The 16,912-nt window shown below is 41.9% G+C and overlaps 1 protein-coding gene across 1 annotated transcript; it reads right to left on the bottom strand.

Moving 5' to 3' along the window:
* Nucleotides 1-3,257: 3,257 nt before the first annotated feature.
* On the bottom strand, nucleotides 3,258-12,450 carry LOC129829119 (multiple inositol polyphosphate phosphatase 1-like). Its single transcript, XM_055890667.1, has 5 exons — nucleotides 11,550-12,450; nucleotides 5,518-5,712; nucleotides 5,006-5,103; nucleotides 4,753-4,883; nucleotides 3,258-4,367 (listed from the first exon to the last, which is right to left on the bottom strand). The coding sequence occupies exons 1-5, from the start codon at nucleotides 12,139-12,141 to the stop codon at nucleotides 3,992-3,994; spliced, it is 1,392 nt and encodes a 463-aa protein (XP_055746642.1). The 5' UTR covers nucleotides 12,142-12,450; the 3' UTR covers nucleotides 3,258-3,991.
* Between the last annotated feature and the right edge of the window lie 4,462 nt (nucleotides 12,451-16,912).

Genomic DNA, 16,912 nt, shown 5'->3' with positions numbered 1-16,912 from the left:
CAGTTTCGCATTGCAGTGATTTCCAGACAGGCAAGTGTTGAGTCAATCCACAGGTCTACTGAACCCCCAACATTGATTTGTGGCAGAAACTGGGTCACTTTCTTGTGTAGGCTACTGTAATTAAAATCTCAGAAACGCAGGTAAGAATGATTCTTCCATTATATTTTTTCCAAACAGCTGTGACAAGAAGCAATGCCAGAATCGACTCCAAAGTATCTCTATGATTGACACACGAAGCCTACATGTTTTTGATACAGTGTAGCAGGAGAACGTTTTCTGTCTGTCTGCCCCAACCGCCACAGAGGCTGCATCTTACAGGCTGCATCTTAAAAAGTAAAACAGAATGACACACCAATAGAACTGGCATAGCGGTGGGTCCAATAGGGAAGTAAATTAAAAAACATGTATTGTAGCGTCATACCCAAGAAGACTTGAGGTTGTAATTGCTGCCAAAGGGGCTTCAACAAAGTACTGAGTAAAGGGTCTGAATACTTATGTAAATATGATATGTTTTTTATTTTGAATACATTAACAAAAATTTATAAAACCCTGTTTTTGCTTTGTCATTATGGGGTATTGTGTGTAGATTTGAGGGGGGGGAAACGATTTAATACTTAGAATAAGGCTGTACAAAATGTGGAGAAGGTCTAGGGGTCTGAATACTTCACGAAGGCACTGTGAAGTGAAGACGGGCTCAAACTGAATAACACGTTGTTCGGAGGCAAATCTCAGGTATTTTCAGAGTGCTGGCAGAATGGGGATATGGAAGTATACGTCTTTCAGGTCCACTGTACTGACCTTTTTCTAGCTGGAAATGTGGTGCTCGAGGAAACAGTGTTGTGCTAGCGAGTTAGTCCCATCAGGACAGAGGCTCTCTGCGTGATGTGATGCATAGGGGACACAGCCTGCATATGGTGCACCTCTGCCTCTTTGGGGATGCTGCGCTCCACCTCTTTGGTAGGGCCATGAGTGTCTGTTCCTCCACTCTTGAGCAGGTACAGTGTGAGTCTTTAAAAAACATTTTTTTTACCCCTTTTTCTCCCCAATTTCGTGGTATCCAATTGGTAGTTACAGTTTTGTCTCATCGCTGCAAATCCCGTATGGACTCGGGAGAAGCGAAGGTCGTCAAGCCACGCGTCCTCCGAAACACAACCCTACCAAGCTGCACTGTTTCTTGACTCACCTATATGTCGGAGAAAACACCGTACAACTGGCGACCGTGTCGGCGTGCATGCGCCCGGGCCCACCACAGGAGTCGCTAGAGCGCGATGGGACAGGGACATCCCGACCGGCCAAACCCTCCCCTAAACCGCACGACGCTGGGCCAATTGTGCACCGCCCTATGGGTCTCCTGGTCGTGGCCAGCTGCAACAGAGCCTGGACTCGAACCCAGAATCTCTAGTGGCACAGCTAACACTGCGACTCAGTGCCTTAGACCACTGCGCCACTCGGAAGGCCCTAGTACAGCGTGAGTCCGAGCCTGGTTTCTTGGCTTCCCAAGTTGTGGCTCTGGGACGGGAGTAATGGTTTGCTGGCTGATGCATTCTAGGCTTTGGAATGAGGAGCTGAAGCTCCATCTGTGCTTCTCTGTCTTGTCTTCCTTAGACACTTGGAGGAGGTGGGCCGCTGTTGGGCCAAATGTCTGGCCAGTTGATATGGGTACACCTAGGAGTGGAACCTTCTCTTTGTTAGAGAGCTTGGACTGCGCTAACCATAGGTGGTGCCATGCAACACAGTGTTGCTAAAGATTTCTCAACCATCTGAGTATTGCCCTGAAGGCATTGGATGAGCAAGTCTGTAACTAAAGACAGTTATTTTATGGTCTCAGCATCGTAGTTTGCGGAGAGTTCCTGCAGCTTTTTCTGATAGAAATTCAGCAGCGATACTGACCTAAGCCTGGCGGCTGAAGCAGTGCTGTCATTTTTCCTGCCTTGGAATCAGAGGAGGCTGGTGGGAGGAGCTATAGGAGGAAGGGGTTCCCTCCTAAATATGTATCAAGGTCCGGGTTCGAAACTCCCACTTATATGAAGCCATCTGACTGGCAGTCAAGCGTGGACTGTCTTTGTCAAGCAAGGACCGGTAGCCTACATCACTGCTGAGCTCCTTGATCACAGCAATACTCCAACCGAGGGAGTGGTAATGCTGGATCAACGGGCTGGTGTGGCAGTCAAGAGGGGACTGGCACGACACCGCGGGTCTACAAGCGCCAACAACAGGTACAACAAGCTAACTAGTTATAGTTGCTATGTATGGCTAACTTAGCTAGCTACGAGCAAAATTCTGAGGTAATAGGATAGACTCGAAGCTAACTAGCTAGCCAACACACAAGGATGGAAATGCTAGACAAAAAGCTAAAAAGTTAGCTAGTATGGGCAGGCACAATAACGAGAGACGTGGGGAGATTGTAGATTAGATAACAAATAAACTTCAGCACCTCAGAGTCGTTGAAAAATACGTAATTCTGTACGAAAGTAATCTAAAGACTATTAATAGCAGTCTCGTAATGTAAAACACAAACGTGCAAGTGAAGAAAAGGCTGAAGGTCACGTCACACTGCCTTTTGCAGTGACGGGTCACGTGGGTTCAGTAAGGGTGTGGCGTAACAGTAAACATATTGTAATGACCTGACTAGATCATAAAGGAACAATTGTCCAGACAGAGGCTTGAGTTTGCGAATTGACGGTTTATTAACCCAACTTTACACAGGCTACTGTTTGGTCATAGCCCACGCCAAATAAACAAAAGGTACCCCACAAGCCAACCGTGACCTTCTCTTGTGAAGCCCAGACGTAAGAGAGAGAACAATGGCTAAACCTGGTCTTAACTTCCAATGCGCCATCCCCCTGCCCAACCCCCCTCCACGCCACTCCGCCAACCACCAGGATGCCCGGCATCAGAACATTCCAGGCATCCCCGTGATTGGCAGATAGCAGGTTGATTGGCATGTCGGACCCCGCGAACACTGGTAAGTACAACACAACCCACTAATAGCCTACCACATAACACACCGCTGTCTGTGCGGATCGCTACAATATTTAATATTAATCTCAATCGCATCGCGTGAAGGGGAAGGAGTTCCCATAGGTAATTTGCTGATCCGTTGCAAAATCGAAAGAAAACCATGTAATCAGAGAACCCATGAACGGCATTTACAAATAACCACTGTCATGGAACGTTTGAACCATATGACGTAATTTACTGATTTTGAAATGGGTTGCTCAATTTGCATTTGATACAAAAGCAAATATGTCAAAATCTCAAGGCATTTACTTTCATCTGAAATATTTCACAAACAAATCAAATGACAATGTAGAAAATAATGAAATAAAGTAACTCAGCTAAGGTAACCCCAAATGAAAAGCTTATTGTTCAAAAGGTATATTTTGTTCACAATGCAGTCCAATAATGTTCGAGTCCATATTTAAAAAAGGCAAACTTTGGAGTAAATGTCTCTGATAAATGAGTGCAAATATAAAATCAGAACACACAAAATGACTCATTACAGAGCAAAAAAATGTAACAAACACAAACAATTGCAAAGAGTTTTTCAGCAAGGAAACCCAACCCACTGCATCTATCCAGTGGCAGACATTATATTCTACTCATTGTTTCTTTCTGCTTTTGGAAAATGCACACTGTATGAAAACCCAAAAAGGCACCTGGAAAATCTGCAATATAATATAAATCAATATGAAACCGTGAAATAGCATAAATATAAAGCTCTCCCTCCTCTAAAAAGAGTGAATTCAATTAAGACCCTGGATGACCCTAGAAAACAAAGCAAGCATCATGATAACTTGTGCTAAAGTGACACCTGACAAAAAAGGGAGTAAAAGCTATCTGTAAAACCTGTTACTTCTAAAAAGATAACATAAAGAAAAAGTAACTGGTTCAGACAAAACCTTTAAAACCCCCTCTCTTGCATGACACAGACGTTTGAGTCTTCAAACCCTTGTATAGAAAGAGCCCCCCACCTTCACATGCCCCAAGCTCACAGCTCACAGTTTCTGTTGGGTCTGGACGGCTCGCACTCCTTCTCGAAATTGCAGCCGTGCAGCAACTCTCTGTAGGTCTCTCTGACCGTATTGTACAGTGGAGCCTGGTGGTTTATACCGGGGAATTTCAGAGGTGTCTCGTTGAGTAGGAACTGCAGCCGGAGGCCTTCACTGCAGTCATACAGCACAAAGACCAAGTTGGCTGCGTAAGGCACAATGCGGCTGGTGCGGAAGGTGCGGCCATGTTGCAGGTCAAAGTTGTCAGCGGTCAGGGGCGTCTCGTCTTTGAAAAAGCCCATGAGGGCCAACAGGGGCAGGAGGGTCTCGGCATGGCCCACCTGAATGGTCACAGCCTCAGATATATGCCCAAACCTGAACAGAAAAAAAGGGGACATAATCCACAATTCAATAATCATGATAATAACCAGCCACACTTACTATGTTATTACAATGTTATAACTACTAAGGGAAGTGCTGTGAAATGCATCAGAGGGGGAAACAAAGGAGAAACAATCAATTGCCATGTAGCAGTTTACCTCAATGACTTTCCCCATTGTAGAGAGCCCATTTTTAAAACAGGTGTAACAATTAAATGGGAGAGGAAGCGGTGGATATACCCTCAGGGACCCAATAGTTTCTCAATAACAAGCAAGGCGAGTGGCTTGATAACAATGATTGGCCTATTTAAGCACTTGTGTTTAAATGATATGACCACGGTAGTCAAAATGACTGTGGACTAACTTTACAACCGACTCACCTGATCTCATGAGCAGCCTTATCAAGGCGATTGAACAGGTCATGAAAAAGCGTGCAACTGGACTTGCGGTTGATGTCATGACCATAGCCCCTCTTCCAGTACTGTTTCAGGTCATTTTTGTACTCCAGCACCTGAAAAGGCACAGGTGATTGTGTTAATGATAATGTGAAGGACCGGTTTGAACGGTATGACTGAACTGGGTTCTTCATTGTTTATGGAGGCAGAGGCAATAGCTCTCCCGCTGTGTACATACTTGGGCGTCAGTCTCATCAAACAGGTTGCACCAGGGGGAGTTCAAAGATTTGATGGCAAACTCGTATGAGCACAGGAAGAATGCAGCCTCCACCAGATCTGGTGAGAAAAAGGGAGAATTATTGAATGAATTCAACTGGCATAAGAGGATGGGAAGTTTCAGCCGTAACATGATGAACTCCCTCAACTACACAAAGTGGCTACGATTTGGAACCAAGCAACAAGTCCAGTTGCACATCTATCACTCCAGCGTTAATTTGCTAAAAATTGTAATTACTTCACTATTACGGCCTATTTATTGCCTTACCTCCTTATGCCATTTGCACACACTGTATATAGACTTTCTCTATTGTATTATTGACTGTACATTTGTTTATTCCATGTGTAACTCTGTTGTTGTTTGTGTCGCACTGCTTTGCTTTATCTTGGCCAGGTCGCAGTTGTAAATGAGAACTTGTTCTCAACTAGCTTACCTGGTTAAATAAAGGTGAAATAAAATATATTTTTAAAAACCTGGTGTGATGTGATTGTATGGAACTTGCAGTTGGTCAGCCATCTTCATCTGCACTATTTTCATCTCTGCTGAGGCCTTGAAGCGGTGGACCTCTTCGAGGGCAGTTTTGTTGTTCTCCACATCGTCAACAAATTTTTTGCACTGGTCAAAGAATCTCATCAACTCATCATTGATTTCGTGGCTGGGTCCAACTTCTGTAACAAGACAAAAAGAGACTCCAAACATTGTATATTATTGTTGCTGATCTCACCCCCACCAGACTGTACTAATGGTGATCAGCAGTGCTTCATTTGTAAATCGGGAGGTCCCGGAACACATAGTGAGTGTGAGAGAGGGGGGAGTTATGCGGGGGGCTCTGAGGTACCGGATTACATTGAGAGAAAAGGTTTCAAACAATGTTGCAGCGCAGCAGACAGAGCAAACGTATAGCAGGCTACTGTTATATGGTGGTGAAATGGACAACACTCTCCAAGGTGCTGATTAATTCAATGCATTTTAAGGCCACATACTTGAGTATAGTCCGAATTTCTTATAGCCTACTTTTGTAGACATCAATGTACAGCAACATTTTTTGACGTCACTGTTGTCATGACGTTGGCCTGGGGGTAGGTTTATGACAGTTATAAATACCTCTTTCCCCCCTCCCCCTTCCCTACTGATGTGACATTAGAAAGCCCCTTTGGTTAACATAGAGATTCTGGGAACATCAGAAGTTGGGGGGAAATGAACTATATTCTGGTAATCCGACCAACTGAACATATGCGGTGGTACTTAAGGTATATTATGTCAGTTCAGTTGCCCTCTGACACATTCTCATCAATGATAGAATGACATAAACTCTACTGTGGAAAGTCTAAACATCAGAGGTATCGGATTCACATGGAATTGTTGTTTAATTCAAATGTTTGAATATGAAATTATTTGTGAAGAGATAAAATGTAATTTTAGCTTCCAAATGAGAGATTTGGGTTTTCATAAATTTGGGCCTCTGCTCAACCAGTGGCCCGCCCCTGTGAAGAGACATGGGTAATAAACTTTTCAGACACACCCCTCTCCCTCCACTATATAAAGCCATTGACAAAAATATAACTTTCTGTTCCGAGGAGATGAGGGTGACGATCCCATGTCAGAATGGTTCAGATAATAACTACAGACCTAAGCCAACATCAGCATGAACTTTGGTTGTGAATGGTATGAACTTTGAACTCGTATTCACTACAGAAGTGATACCTCCTAGCCGTTGAGTTAGCAACAGCTGCTACAAACGCAGGTTAGGAAGGACAGTCAGAGTATCCCGTCTACTACACAACGACGTTACTACAACGTATCCAGTGACCACCAGAGACATTCTTCAAAGGACAGAGGACTCGGGTTGGCGACACGGTCTTCCATCTACCACCAACCTACTGAAGCGCAGCTCAGAGTAAATATTTATTGCATTTTCCTTTTCCAAATGGGCGGTAATTTAGAATGCATAAGATACTGTATTTACGATAGCACAGCTTCGCCTCTGTTCCAGTCTCCCGCTCTTTCACTAAAACCCAGCCCCTTTCCTTTGTGTAACAAGCTGTCATATCTATTCCGCCCGCTAGGGACGTTTTCGTTTATGACGGCAATTTGTAATCAAGTTATGATTTAATTGTGTATGTGTGATTCTGTGTAATTAGTTAGGTATTTAGTAAATAAATAATACAATTTTGTATTGCTGATTCAACTTGTTAGCCAGGATTCTTGCAGATAACCAAGGATTTACAACTTTCAGATGAGACTGAATAAGATGACGATTAATGTTGACTGCTATGGATGTAAAATATTACTAAATCTTTGAGTTTATTCGGAAGATAACAGCTCTATAAATATTATTTTGTGGTGTCCCTCTCAAGTTAATTACATTTACATGATTAGTTCAATCAGGTAATATTAATTACGGAGAAATTATTTTATAGAATAGCATGTCATAGCAATTAATCCGGCAATGCCAAAGACACGACACTGTAGAACACCAGCCATATGCATACGCACACATACTCAGCTGTGGGGCTTACACGACCCGAATTTCATATCATTTTCAAGATATCAATGTAGCAGTAGAACAAATATCACAATATCGGAATATAACTTCAAATAAAATAAATCAATGTAGGCTACAGCAGAACACACATGAGAATATATAGAACTCCTGCCTTTGTGTTAAAATTAAGCACATATTCAGATTAAATTCACAGCACAAGTTTGTAAAGGAATTATTTTTTCCTACCTTAGTTTTCAAAACCTCCCACAATGATTCTCCCTATGTCAAGTTCATTTAACTACTGACAATCAACTTCTTCCTCAAAGCCATGAGTTGTGACGTTTAGACTCCTCTGGCTGTAGTGTCTATTTTCTCTTTGAGTGTTAACTATCACCTGGGTGTCCTCTTTAGCCTTGTCTACAAGGCTTGCTGCCACCATTAAATGCACCATGGGTCGGGCATGTTCAAAAACCTTTTTCTGAGGCAGAGGATGTTACGGGTACATTCCACCCACTCTTTTGCTAGTTTAATCCCTCTAGTCGTTTCTAGGACCAAGCTCCCAACCTTTTTTGCATGTTGTACAGCCCAACTTTGAATTCTGCATGACAAGCAAGGGGTTATACGTTTGCGTATTCTTGAACTACAAATTGCACCTGCTCCGAGCACTTTGTCAGTGGATGCACTGCAGGATTAGCAGTGCTGCTAGCTAAGGCATTGCCATCAGGAACAGATTGCCCCTCACACCTCTCCTCCGGCACTGATAGTCCTCTGGCTGGTTCTGGGTTCGATTCACCATCTTTCTCTAGATTTTTGGGCTTGAAAAATGTCCCCAAACTCGATTAACCTTTTCTTATTATTTTATTTATTTATTTGCCTTTCCCACGTTTCAAATTCAGACTAGCCTATGCTACGTGATGTGATTGAGTAGGGAACTCTTCACTAGCTGACCACCACTACCAAGACCTGTGTCAAGATCAGTTGCTTACTCTAACGGCCCTCCCCATAACCTCTATGTACAAATAAGAGAGCAGAGCTGTTTTTGAATACCCATACTAACATAATATGTAGTATATAAACGATATCTTAACCACCATCGATAAGAAACAATACTGTGCAGCCGTATTCATTAACCTGGCCAAGGCTTTTGACTCTGTCAATCACCACATCCTCATCGGCAGACTCGACAGCCGTGGTTTCTCAAATGATTGCCTCGCCTGGTTCACCAACTACTTTTCTGATAGAGTTTAGTGTGTCAAATCGGAGGGCCTGTTGTCCGGGCCTCTGGCAGTCTCTATGGGGCTGCCACAGGGTTCAATTCTTGGGCTGACTGTCTTCTCTGTATACATCAATGATGTCGCTCTTGCTGCTGGTGAGTTTCTGATCCACCTCTACGCAGACGACACCATTCTGTATACTTCTGGCCCTTCTTTGGACACTGTTAACAACCCTCCAGACGAGCTTCAATGCCATACAACTCTCCTTCCGTGGCCTCCAATTGCTCTTAAATACGAGTAAAACTAAATGCATGCTCTTCAACCGATCGCTGCCTGCACCTGCCCGCCCGTCCAGCATCACTACTCTGGACGGTTCTGACTTAGAATATGTGGGCAACTACAAATACCTAAGTGTCTGGTTAGACTGTAAACTCTCCTTCCAGACTCACATAAAACATCTCCAACCCAAAGTTAAATCTAGAATTGGCTTCCTATTTCGCAAACAAAGCATCCTTCACTCATGCTGCTAAACATACCCTCGTAAAACTGACCATCTACCGATCCTCGACTTCGGCGATGTCATTTACAAAATAGCCTCCAACACCCTACTCAATAAATTGGATGCAGTCTATCACAGTGCCATCCGTTTTGTCATCAAAGCCCCATATACTACCCACCACTGCGACCTGTACGCTCTCGTTGGCTGGCCCTCGCTTCATACTCGTCGCCAAACCCACTGGCTCCAGGTCATCTACAAGACCCTGCTAGGTAAAGTCCCCCCTTATCTCAGCTCGCTGGTCACCATAGCAGCACCTACCTGTAGCACGCGCTCCAGCAGGTATATCTCTCTGGTCACCCCCAAAGCCAATTCCTCCTTTGGCCGCCTCTCCTTCCAGTTCTCTGCTACCAATGACTGGAACGAACTACAAAAATCTCTGAAACTGGAAACACTTATCTCCCCCACTAGCTTGAAGCACCAGCTGTCAGAGCAGCTCACAGATCACTGCACCTGTACATAGCCCATCTATAATTTAGCCCAAACAACTACCTCTTCCCCTACTGTATTTATTTTGCTCCTTTGCACCCCATTATTTCTATTTCTACTTTGCACATTCTTCCACTGCAAATCTACCATTCCAGTGTTTTACTTGCTATATTGTATTTACTTCGCCACCATGGCCTTTTTTGCCTTTACCTCCCTTATCTCACCTCATTTGCTCACATTGTATATAGACTTATTTTTCTACTGTATTATTGACTGTATGTTTGTTTTACTCCATGTGTAACTCTGTTGTTGTATGTGTCGAACTGCTTTGCTTTATCTTGGCCAGGGCCTAATTGTAAATGAGAACTTGTTCTCAACTTGCCCACCTGGTTAAATAAAGGTGAAATAAAAAAATACAAATATACTCATTAAGTATGTAGTATACAGTATAAGTAAATTTGAGTATACTGTAAACGAACGGTATCCTTTCAGTTAAGTGTACTTACGCTCCGCCTGTCTACTGGAAGTTGATGCTGTTGCTATGCAACTTCTTGCCAGCATGTTAGCATAACAAATTACTAGCTAGACATCTTACGACTTCTTTAACAATGTCCATTGAGAACGAACAACGACTATACCACTTAGCTAAGCATGACGTGAATAATCAAGTCCATAAACGTTGGGTAGTTAGATAGCATATAGTTAATAAACTGTCAATAAACTGTCGATTTATTAGTAGCCAAGTAAATTTAGGTAGCTAGCTAACATACCGATACATACAAGCAACTGCTGTAATGATATGCTATGCGTTTCATAAGGCTAGCGTAGCAAAACAAATTGTCAGCCACATGTAACTTATTTGAAAAGTATTTACTTTTTTTTATTACATTGCTCAACATTTTCTTAACATTTATCATAATTAGTTAACTAATTTAACTAATGAACTTTCTGTACTTACATTTGTATCCGCTCTCGTCAGACTTCGGCTGCATATTTTCCACCATTTCTCAAAATCTGAAATTGTTGTGAAGCCATGCTCATTTCTGAAGAATTGCATTATGGGCCCTAAAAGCACAGAAAGTGTCCACTGTTGTATACTTCGAATTTTGGCGACTGTAGTAAGACATCCAGGAACTTTTGGCATACTAACTTTATACAATGGGTGGGTCTAATCCTGAATGCTGATTGGTTAAAACCGGATTCGAGACGGTGTCTATTCCACAAGTTACCACCTGCTATGACATAAATGCCTATTTACTCTGTTCCATCTGCCTCATCAACCCAGCCAGGCAATTTATAAACTATAAAAAGCATCTAGATATTCTCACATTTATTTTAGACTAACATTTACAGGGGCCTAACAACACCTTTGCCAATATATCCACCAAACACCGGCTTCTCGGGCATTATTACTTAAATGACCAATAAGCATACAACATACTAAATGTACGTCACAAATAGTAGTTTTCGAACACAGCTCATGTCTATGGTGTCGACAGACGGAACAGCTTTGCTTCTAGCTCCTAAGCAACTTTTAAGTATTTGGTTTTTGTGTGTGTATTATTTCTCAGAAGCATCCGTAATTACGTCTGCTAAATATGTGTATGTGACCAATACAATTCGATTTAGAATCAGTGTGGCAGGATAGGATGAATACGCTGAAGGATCACCGCGCTTTTACATTACCGTCTTTCTGGGAGCGGGAGGAGAGAAAAAAAAGCACTGGTGATCAGTGTGAGTGACTGAGTGTGATACCCCCAGGCCTATTTATAATTCAGAGAATAGGAAAACGACTAAACTAGCTTTACTCTACAAACTCACCTGTTACTTTCCAAAGGTTGAGGAGGCCTTCTTGGAAAGCGACAATGCTGTCCACGCATCTGTGTTTGGAGCTAGTGATGAAACGGATACGATGGCTCCTGAGGTTTTCCTCTGACATCAAAGATGGAAAGAATGTTGCCAACCTGACAGCCAGATGTCGATGGTCATCTCTCCCCTTTTCCACAAGCTTCCCATCCATGTCTTCAGTGTACCACATTTCCCACTTGGTTTTTATCTCAGTCAGCCATTTATCGGTGTTCATTGCGTCGTTTAGAACAAGGTCGTAAAGCCGTTGCATCCTTTTGATATTTTTGGTCGTTGGATATCGTGTTCCATGCCGAATTATGGCGGTCACATGAATAGCAGTGCAATCGGTACATCCCGGTTTTAGAAGGGATTTGTTCACCGAGAGGATGTCATTAATGAGATAAGGGTTTATTTCCTCATATCTGCCTTTCGTTCCGAAATAATTTGCAATCGCAGGTATGCTTGAATTAACGTTAGCATTTGCAACTGAGCAGTATGAAAACCGGGTCAAAGCTAGACTAAATGTCGTGAACAACAACGTTTGTTTAGATAACGCAGATGTCATTTCGTCAAAATTAGTTGAGGTAGTAATAATTGATACTTACAAACTACTAAACTAAGTTAGCTAGTACATTGCCGTCTGCTTTGTTTGTTGTTTCGCTGCGAACTTTGAACTTGGCAACAACAATAAAAATGGAGCTTCACCAGCCGGCCAACCGTATTATATCCCTGCGTTTTCGTGTGACAAGGGACCCACACTAAACTGCATGACTTAGTTATAATCGGTGTAGAAATTGGACAGAAATCAAGATAATAAAACAAACCGTGTTCAGGGCTGTGGGATATCAAAATCAATCAAACATCCCAAACGCAGATAGACGTTCAACATCATTTGGTTTCTATCAGAAAAATATCACTTCTCCCCACCAGAGGGCGACTACCATACAATAAAGGTTTATCACTGCTTTTTATGTGCCTAAGCATGAGACACATATTTTCTTTTATATCCCGAGATTTGCGAAATTCCAGGATTGCATAGTTCCGTAGTTATTCATCAGCGGAGCAGTAAGACAATTACAAAAGGGCTTTGCATTAGTGAAATTGCTGAAGGAATTTCAGGTGCCTTGCACATTCCATCTTTCGGAGGCAAGGTCTTTCCTACCAGACGCCACACACTCGATTTCTTGGTCTGTTTGCTCAGTTGCAAGCTAATTTCCAAATGTTTCCAAATCTCTATTGCGTGCAGACGGCTTCGTTAATAGATGGTATAATGTTTAAGTACATTTACTGTCTATTTGAAAATGCTAGCATTATGCAGGAGCCTGTGGCTATTCATAGCCCATTAGAATTCTCCCAGGTATTCTTGATAGAGAGGACCACTCCGTACCTTCATTTTCTAGGCAAAAAAAATCCCCGGTGCAGCTGTGTACATCTCCAGAGATAAATTGCACAGGTGCAGTGAAAAATTCTAATGGAAGATTGCACTTCTTTATTGTTCTTGTTTATAAAGAATGAATCATGCAATGATATGCATATCACATGAGATATATATTATTTACAGGTATCCCTCGTTTATCGCGGGGGTTACGTTCCGAAAATGACCCGCGATAAGTGAAATCCGCGAAATAGAAAACTTTTTTTTTTTTTACAATTAGCAACTATTACATGTATACAAATACAGTGACTCACGTGTAGGCCGTTTCACTGCTCTTCAGAGCGTTTCGTCGACATTATGGGTTTAGGAGATGTTCGAAATTACAAGATAATTTGGCCAACTTAATGTAAATTTGCCAAGCTGTTTTATGTACGTACACATAACTGCACGAGACGACAAAATGATAGCACAATTCGTAGCATGTTTTGATACAAGAAGCGGGAGTGAGTTTTTAGCGAATCAGAATGCAGAGCACAATGCACCAAAAAAAAAAAAAAATGCATTATGAAAATCCGCGAAATAGCGAATCCGCGATAAGTGAACCGCGAAGTGGCGAGGGATCACTGTATTAGTAAAGCTGTATGGTGTAGCCCTAGATCTACATTACTTGCATTGCCTTTTTTTTTTTTTTTTTACTTGTTTTTAAGAAGAAGCTTTTTACTGCCTAGAGTGGAAATATTTATGGCCTATTCTACGGCGTATGGGAATTGGTGAACAATTTATATCCATGATTTAAGTCCTTTTATGTAATTTTACATCTTAAAGTAAGTGTGGAAGAGGTGAATTTTTTTGTTGTTGTCTATCAACAATGACAAGCCACCAGGGTCTGACAATTTGGATGGAAAATTTTACCCTGTGTAACGGATGTGAAATGGCTAGCTAGTTAGCGGGTACGCGCTAGTAGCGTTTAAATCAGTTACGTCACTTGCTCTGAAACCTAGATGTAGTGTTGCCCCTTGCTCTGCAAGGGCTGTGGCCTTTGTGGAGCGATGGGTAACGATGCTTCGTGGGCGACCGTTGTTGATGTGTGCAGAGGGTCCCTGGTTCGCGCCCGTGTCGGGGCGAGGGGACGGTTTAAAGTTATACTGTTACACTTGGACGTTGTTCAAATGGACACAGCATCGGTAGGCTGTTGTCCTGTACTTGGTAGGTTTAGGCCTAACCATATATATTTTTTCTTTCTCTTAGTGGTTAATCCCAGTTTGAATGGGTAAATGAACCTGCATATGTAAACGGCCTATTGTAATTCTAATTGTGCCAATAACACTTACCATTGGGTCTCTTAGGCTTGACTGATGGATAAACACAAGACCTGCATGACAGTGAAGGTTGAACTCAATGTCCCTGGTTGGGTACAGACTAACTGTAAATAGAGGTGATATCTGTGTCTGGCAGAAGTTCCCGTTGTGTTCCTGCATTATTCACGGGCCTCATTAGGAAAACCTCAGTGCCACTTTTGAGAGAGAGGTTCTAAATTGTGGTAATTTATCCCTGTATTGGATTGAGTAGACTGCACTCATGGGCGAAGGAGTTTCTCATTACCTGTGGCTGTTGTGCAATTAGTTTTTCTCAATGATAATGGCTACTAAGAGACTGGCTGAAAGGCAATGCCTTTGTTTGGTAGGTAGGCTACTATGCTTTGAAATGTATACACAGTGATGAGGGTTGGATTTGATTGTAGCTGTGTATGGCTTTCACTGACATCAGTAATAGTCTTAATTCCTTCCATTGGCTGAAAATGACCTGATCTTTTTCACAATTTAGCCTACGGTAAATTTAACCAAACAAGCTTGATATGTTTCATTTCCTCAACTCTCTCATCCACCACAGGCTGGTTTGTTGTCACGATCGTCTTGCGAAGAGAGTGAGGACCAAAATGCTGCGTGTGGAAAGTACATCTTTATTAAAGAAAGAAGACGAAAACGACACGAACACTATACAACTAAACAAAACAACAAAACAGACGACCGTGAAGCTAATCAAACATAAGTGCTGACACTAAACACTTAGACATAGACATACCTAGAAACATTCACTCAACACAAACTCATACACTACACCCAACACCCCCTTTACCATATAACCACCCAAAATGACAAAACACAAACATTCCCCATGTCACACCCTGACCTAACTAAAATAAAGAAAACAAAGAATACTAAGGCCAGGGCGTGACATATGTCTTTCAGATGGATGTGGTTTGAGATGGAGATTCATTGAATTTAATTTCACAGTCAGTCAAAGGCCAAAGCACACACTGCTGTGTTGTAGGCATCAATATTGTTTGTCATGACCAAATGAGCACTGATAAATTAGCTTGGCTGTTTAAAAGAGGTCACACTTTTGGCCTTTAGATTTTGCAATCGTTAAGTTTTGTCCTGGCTCATCTAGCTGATATTTAACTGCTTTTGTTGCTGATGAAGCACTGGTTAGTGCAAATCGGGGGAATGGACTGAGAGAATTCCTGAAACACACGGTTCGTGTCTGTTGGTAGTTTCCCCTATGAATCACACTACCAGGAGGTGTCCTGGTTGAACCAGTTGTGGATGGAAATAAGTTGATCTTGGTCCAGTTAAGTCATTGTTTTAATTTCCATCTGTGCAACAGTAGTGCCTAAAGCACCACGGTTTGTTGAAGAAATTAAGAGAAGTTTGAATTCACCCATTTGTATTGCAATAATGTCATGGCTCATTTGTGGCCTGAAACCAGGGGTCCAAACTGTGTGGACCGAAGTTGAGACAAGTTTGAACTAATCTCTATAATATATAAACAACTTTTGGAAAGCTCATATGCTAAGCTAGCCATTAAAAAGGTGTGGTCCACAGATCTAATTGAATCTGAACAACCCTTTAACTGGAACAGAGTATGGAAAAATATGACCTTGAAATCCAATCCATCAATTTATACATTTGAAGTTTGTTCAGACTATATGTCACGATCGTTTGTAGAAACGGACCAAGGCGCAGCGTGATTAAAGTTCCACGTAATTATTTAATAGTGAAACTTAACAAAAACAATAAATGAACAAAGAACCGTTACTACAGCAGTGCTACATACACTTACTCAAAATACAATATCCCACAAACAATACTTAAATAGGATCCCCAATTAGAGACAACGATTACCAGCTGCCTCTAATTGGGAATCACACAAATCACCAACATAGAAACATGAAAACTAGAACACCCACATAGAAATAATAAACTAGACTAACACCCCCAGTCATGCCCTGACCTACACCACCATAGAAAATAAAGTCTCTCTATGGTCAGGACGTGACACTATATTTTATGCCAAGAAAACATTTTACGATGAAATTGGCCCTAACTCCCAACTGTTCACGGTGTCCCCTAAATCAGGTAGGCACATTTCTCCATATGATGTGTGAGTGACCTTCAGTTAAATGCTTCTGGGGAAAAATTACGAAATTGCATGTATGTGCATGAATGCAAATATTCAATGCTTTGCATCTATTACATTAACTATGATAGCTCTTGAATCTCTCAATCAGAGACTATTACTGGCAGGCAGCACTGCCGCAAAAAAATGATGTCTCTTAGATAGCAATCATCTCACTCTCCCAATTCGCCAGTGGATACAGTTACTATTAGAAGTTTTAACGTTAGAATTTTCGAACAGTTGAGGCATGGACAAATATACTTAACTCTGTAAAGCATATCAGTTAAGCCCAACACATACAAATAAACAATTCATAAAGCCCAACACATACATACAAACAATATACAGGATATGTACTTTACAGTGCCTTCAGAAAGTATTCACACCCCTTTTTCCACATTTTATTGTGTTACCGACTGAATTTAAAATGGATGAAGTTTAGATTTTTGTCACTGGCCTACACACAATACCCCATAATGTCAGTGGAATTATGTTTTTTTGA

This window comes from Salvelinus fontinalis, chromosome 30 (genome assembly GCF_029448725.1).
Source record: "Salvelinus fontinalis isolate EN_2023a chromosome 30, ASM2944872v1, whole genome shotgun sequence".
Taxonomy (NCBI): Eukaryota; Metazoa; Chordata; class Actinopteri; order Salmoniformes; family Salmonidae; genus Salvelinus; species Salvelinus fontinalis.
Note: the sequence above shows the minus strand (reverse complement) of the source record. Positions and strands in the feature narration are given on the sequence as shown.

Excerpts from the sequence above, each read along its gene's own strand:
- LOC129829119 (XM_055890667.1), bottom strand. The coding sequence starts at position 12,141 with ATGACATCTGCGTTATCTAAACAAACGTTGTTGTTCACGACATTTAGT. Across the intron at positions 5,104-5,517 it reads ATACAATCACATCACACCAG|ATCTGGTGGAGGCTGCATTC; the intron begins GTTTTTAAAAAT and ends TTTTCTCACCAG. Across the intron at positions 4,884-5,005 it reads TTGATGAGACTGACGCCCAA|GTGCTGGAGTACAAAAATGA; the intron begins GTATGTACACAG and ends GTGCCTTTTCAG.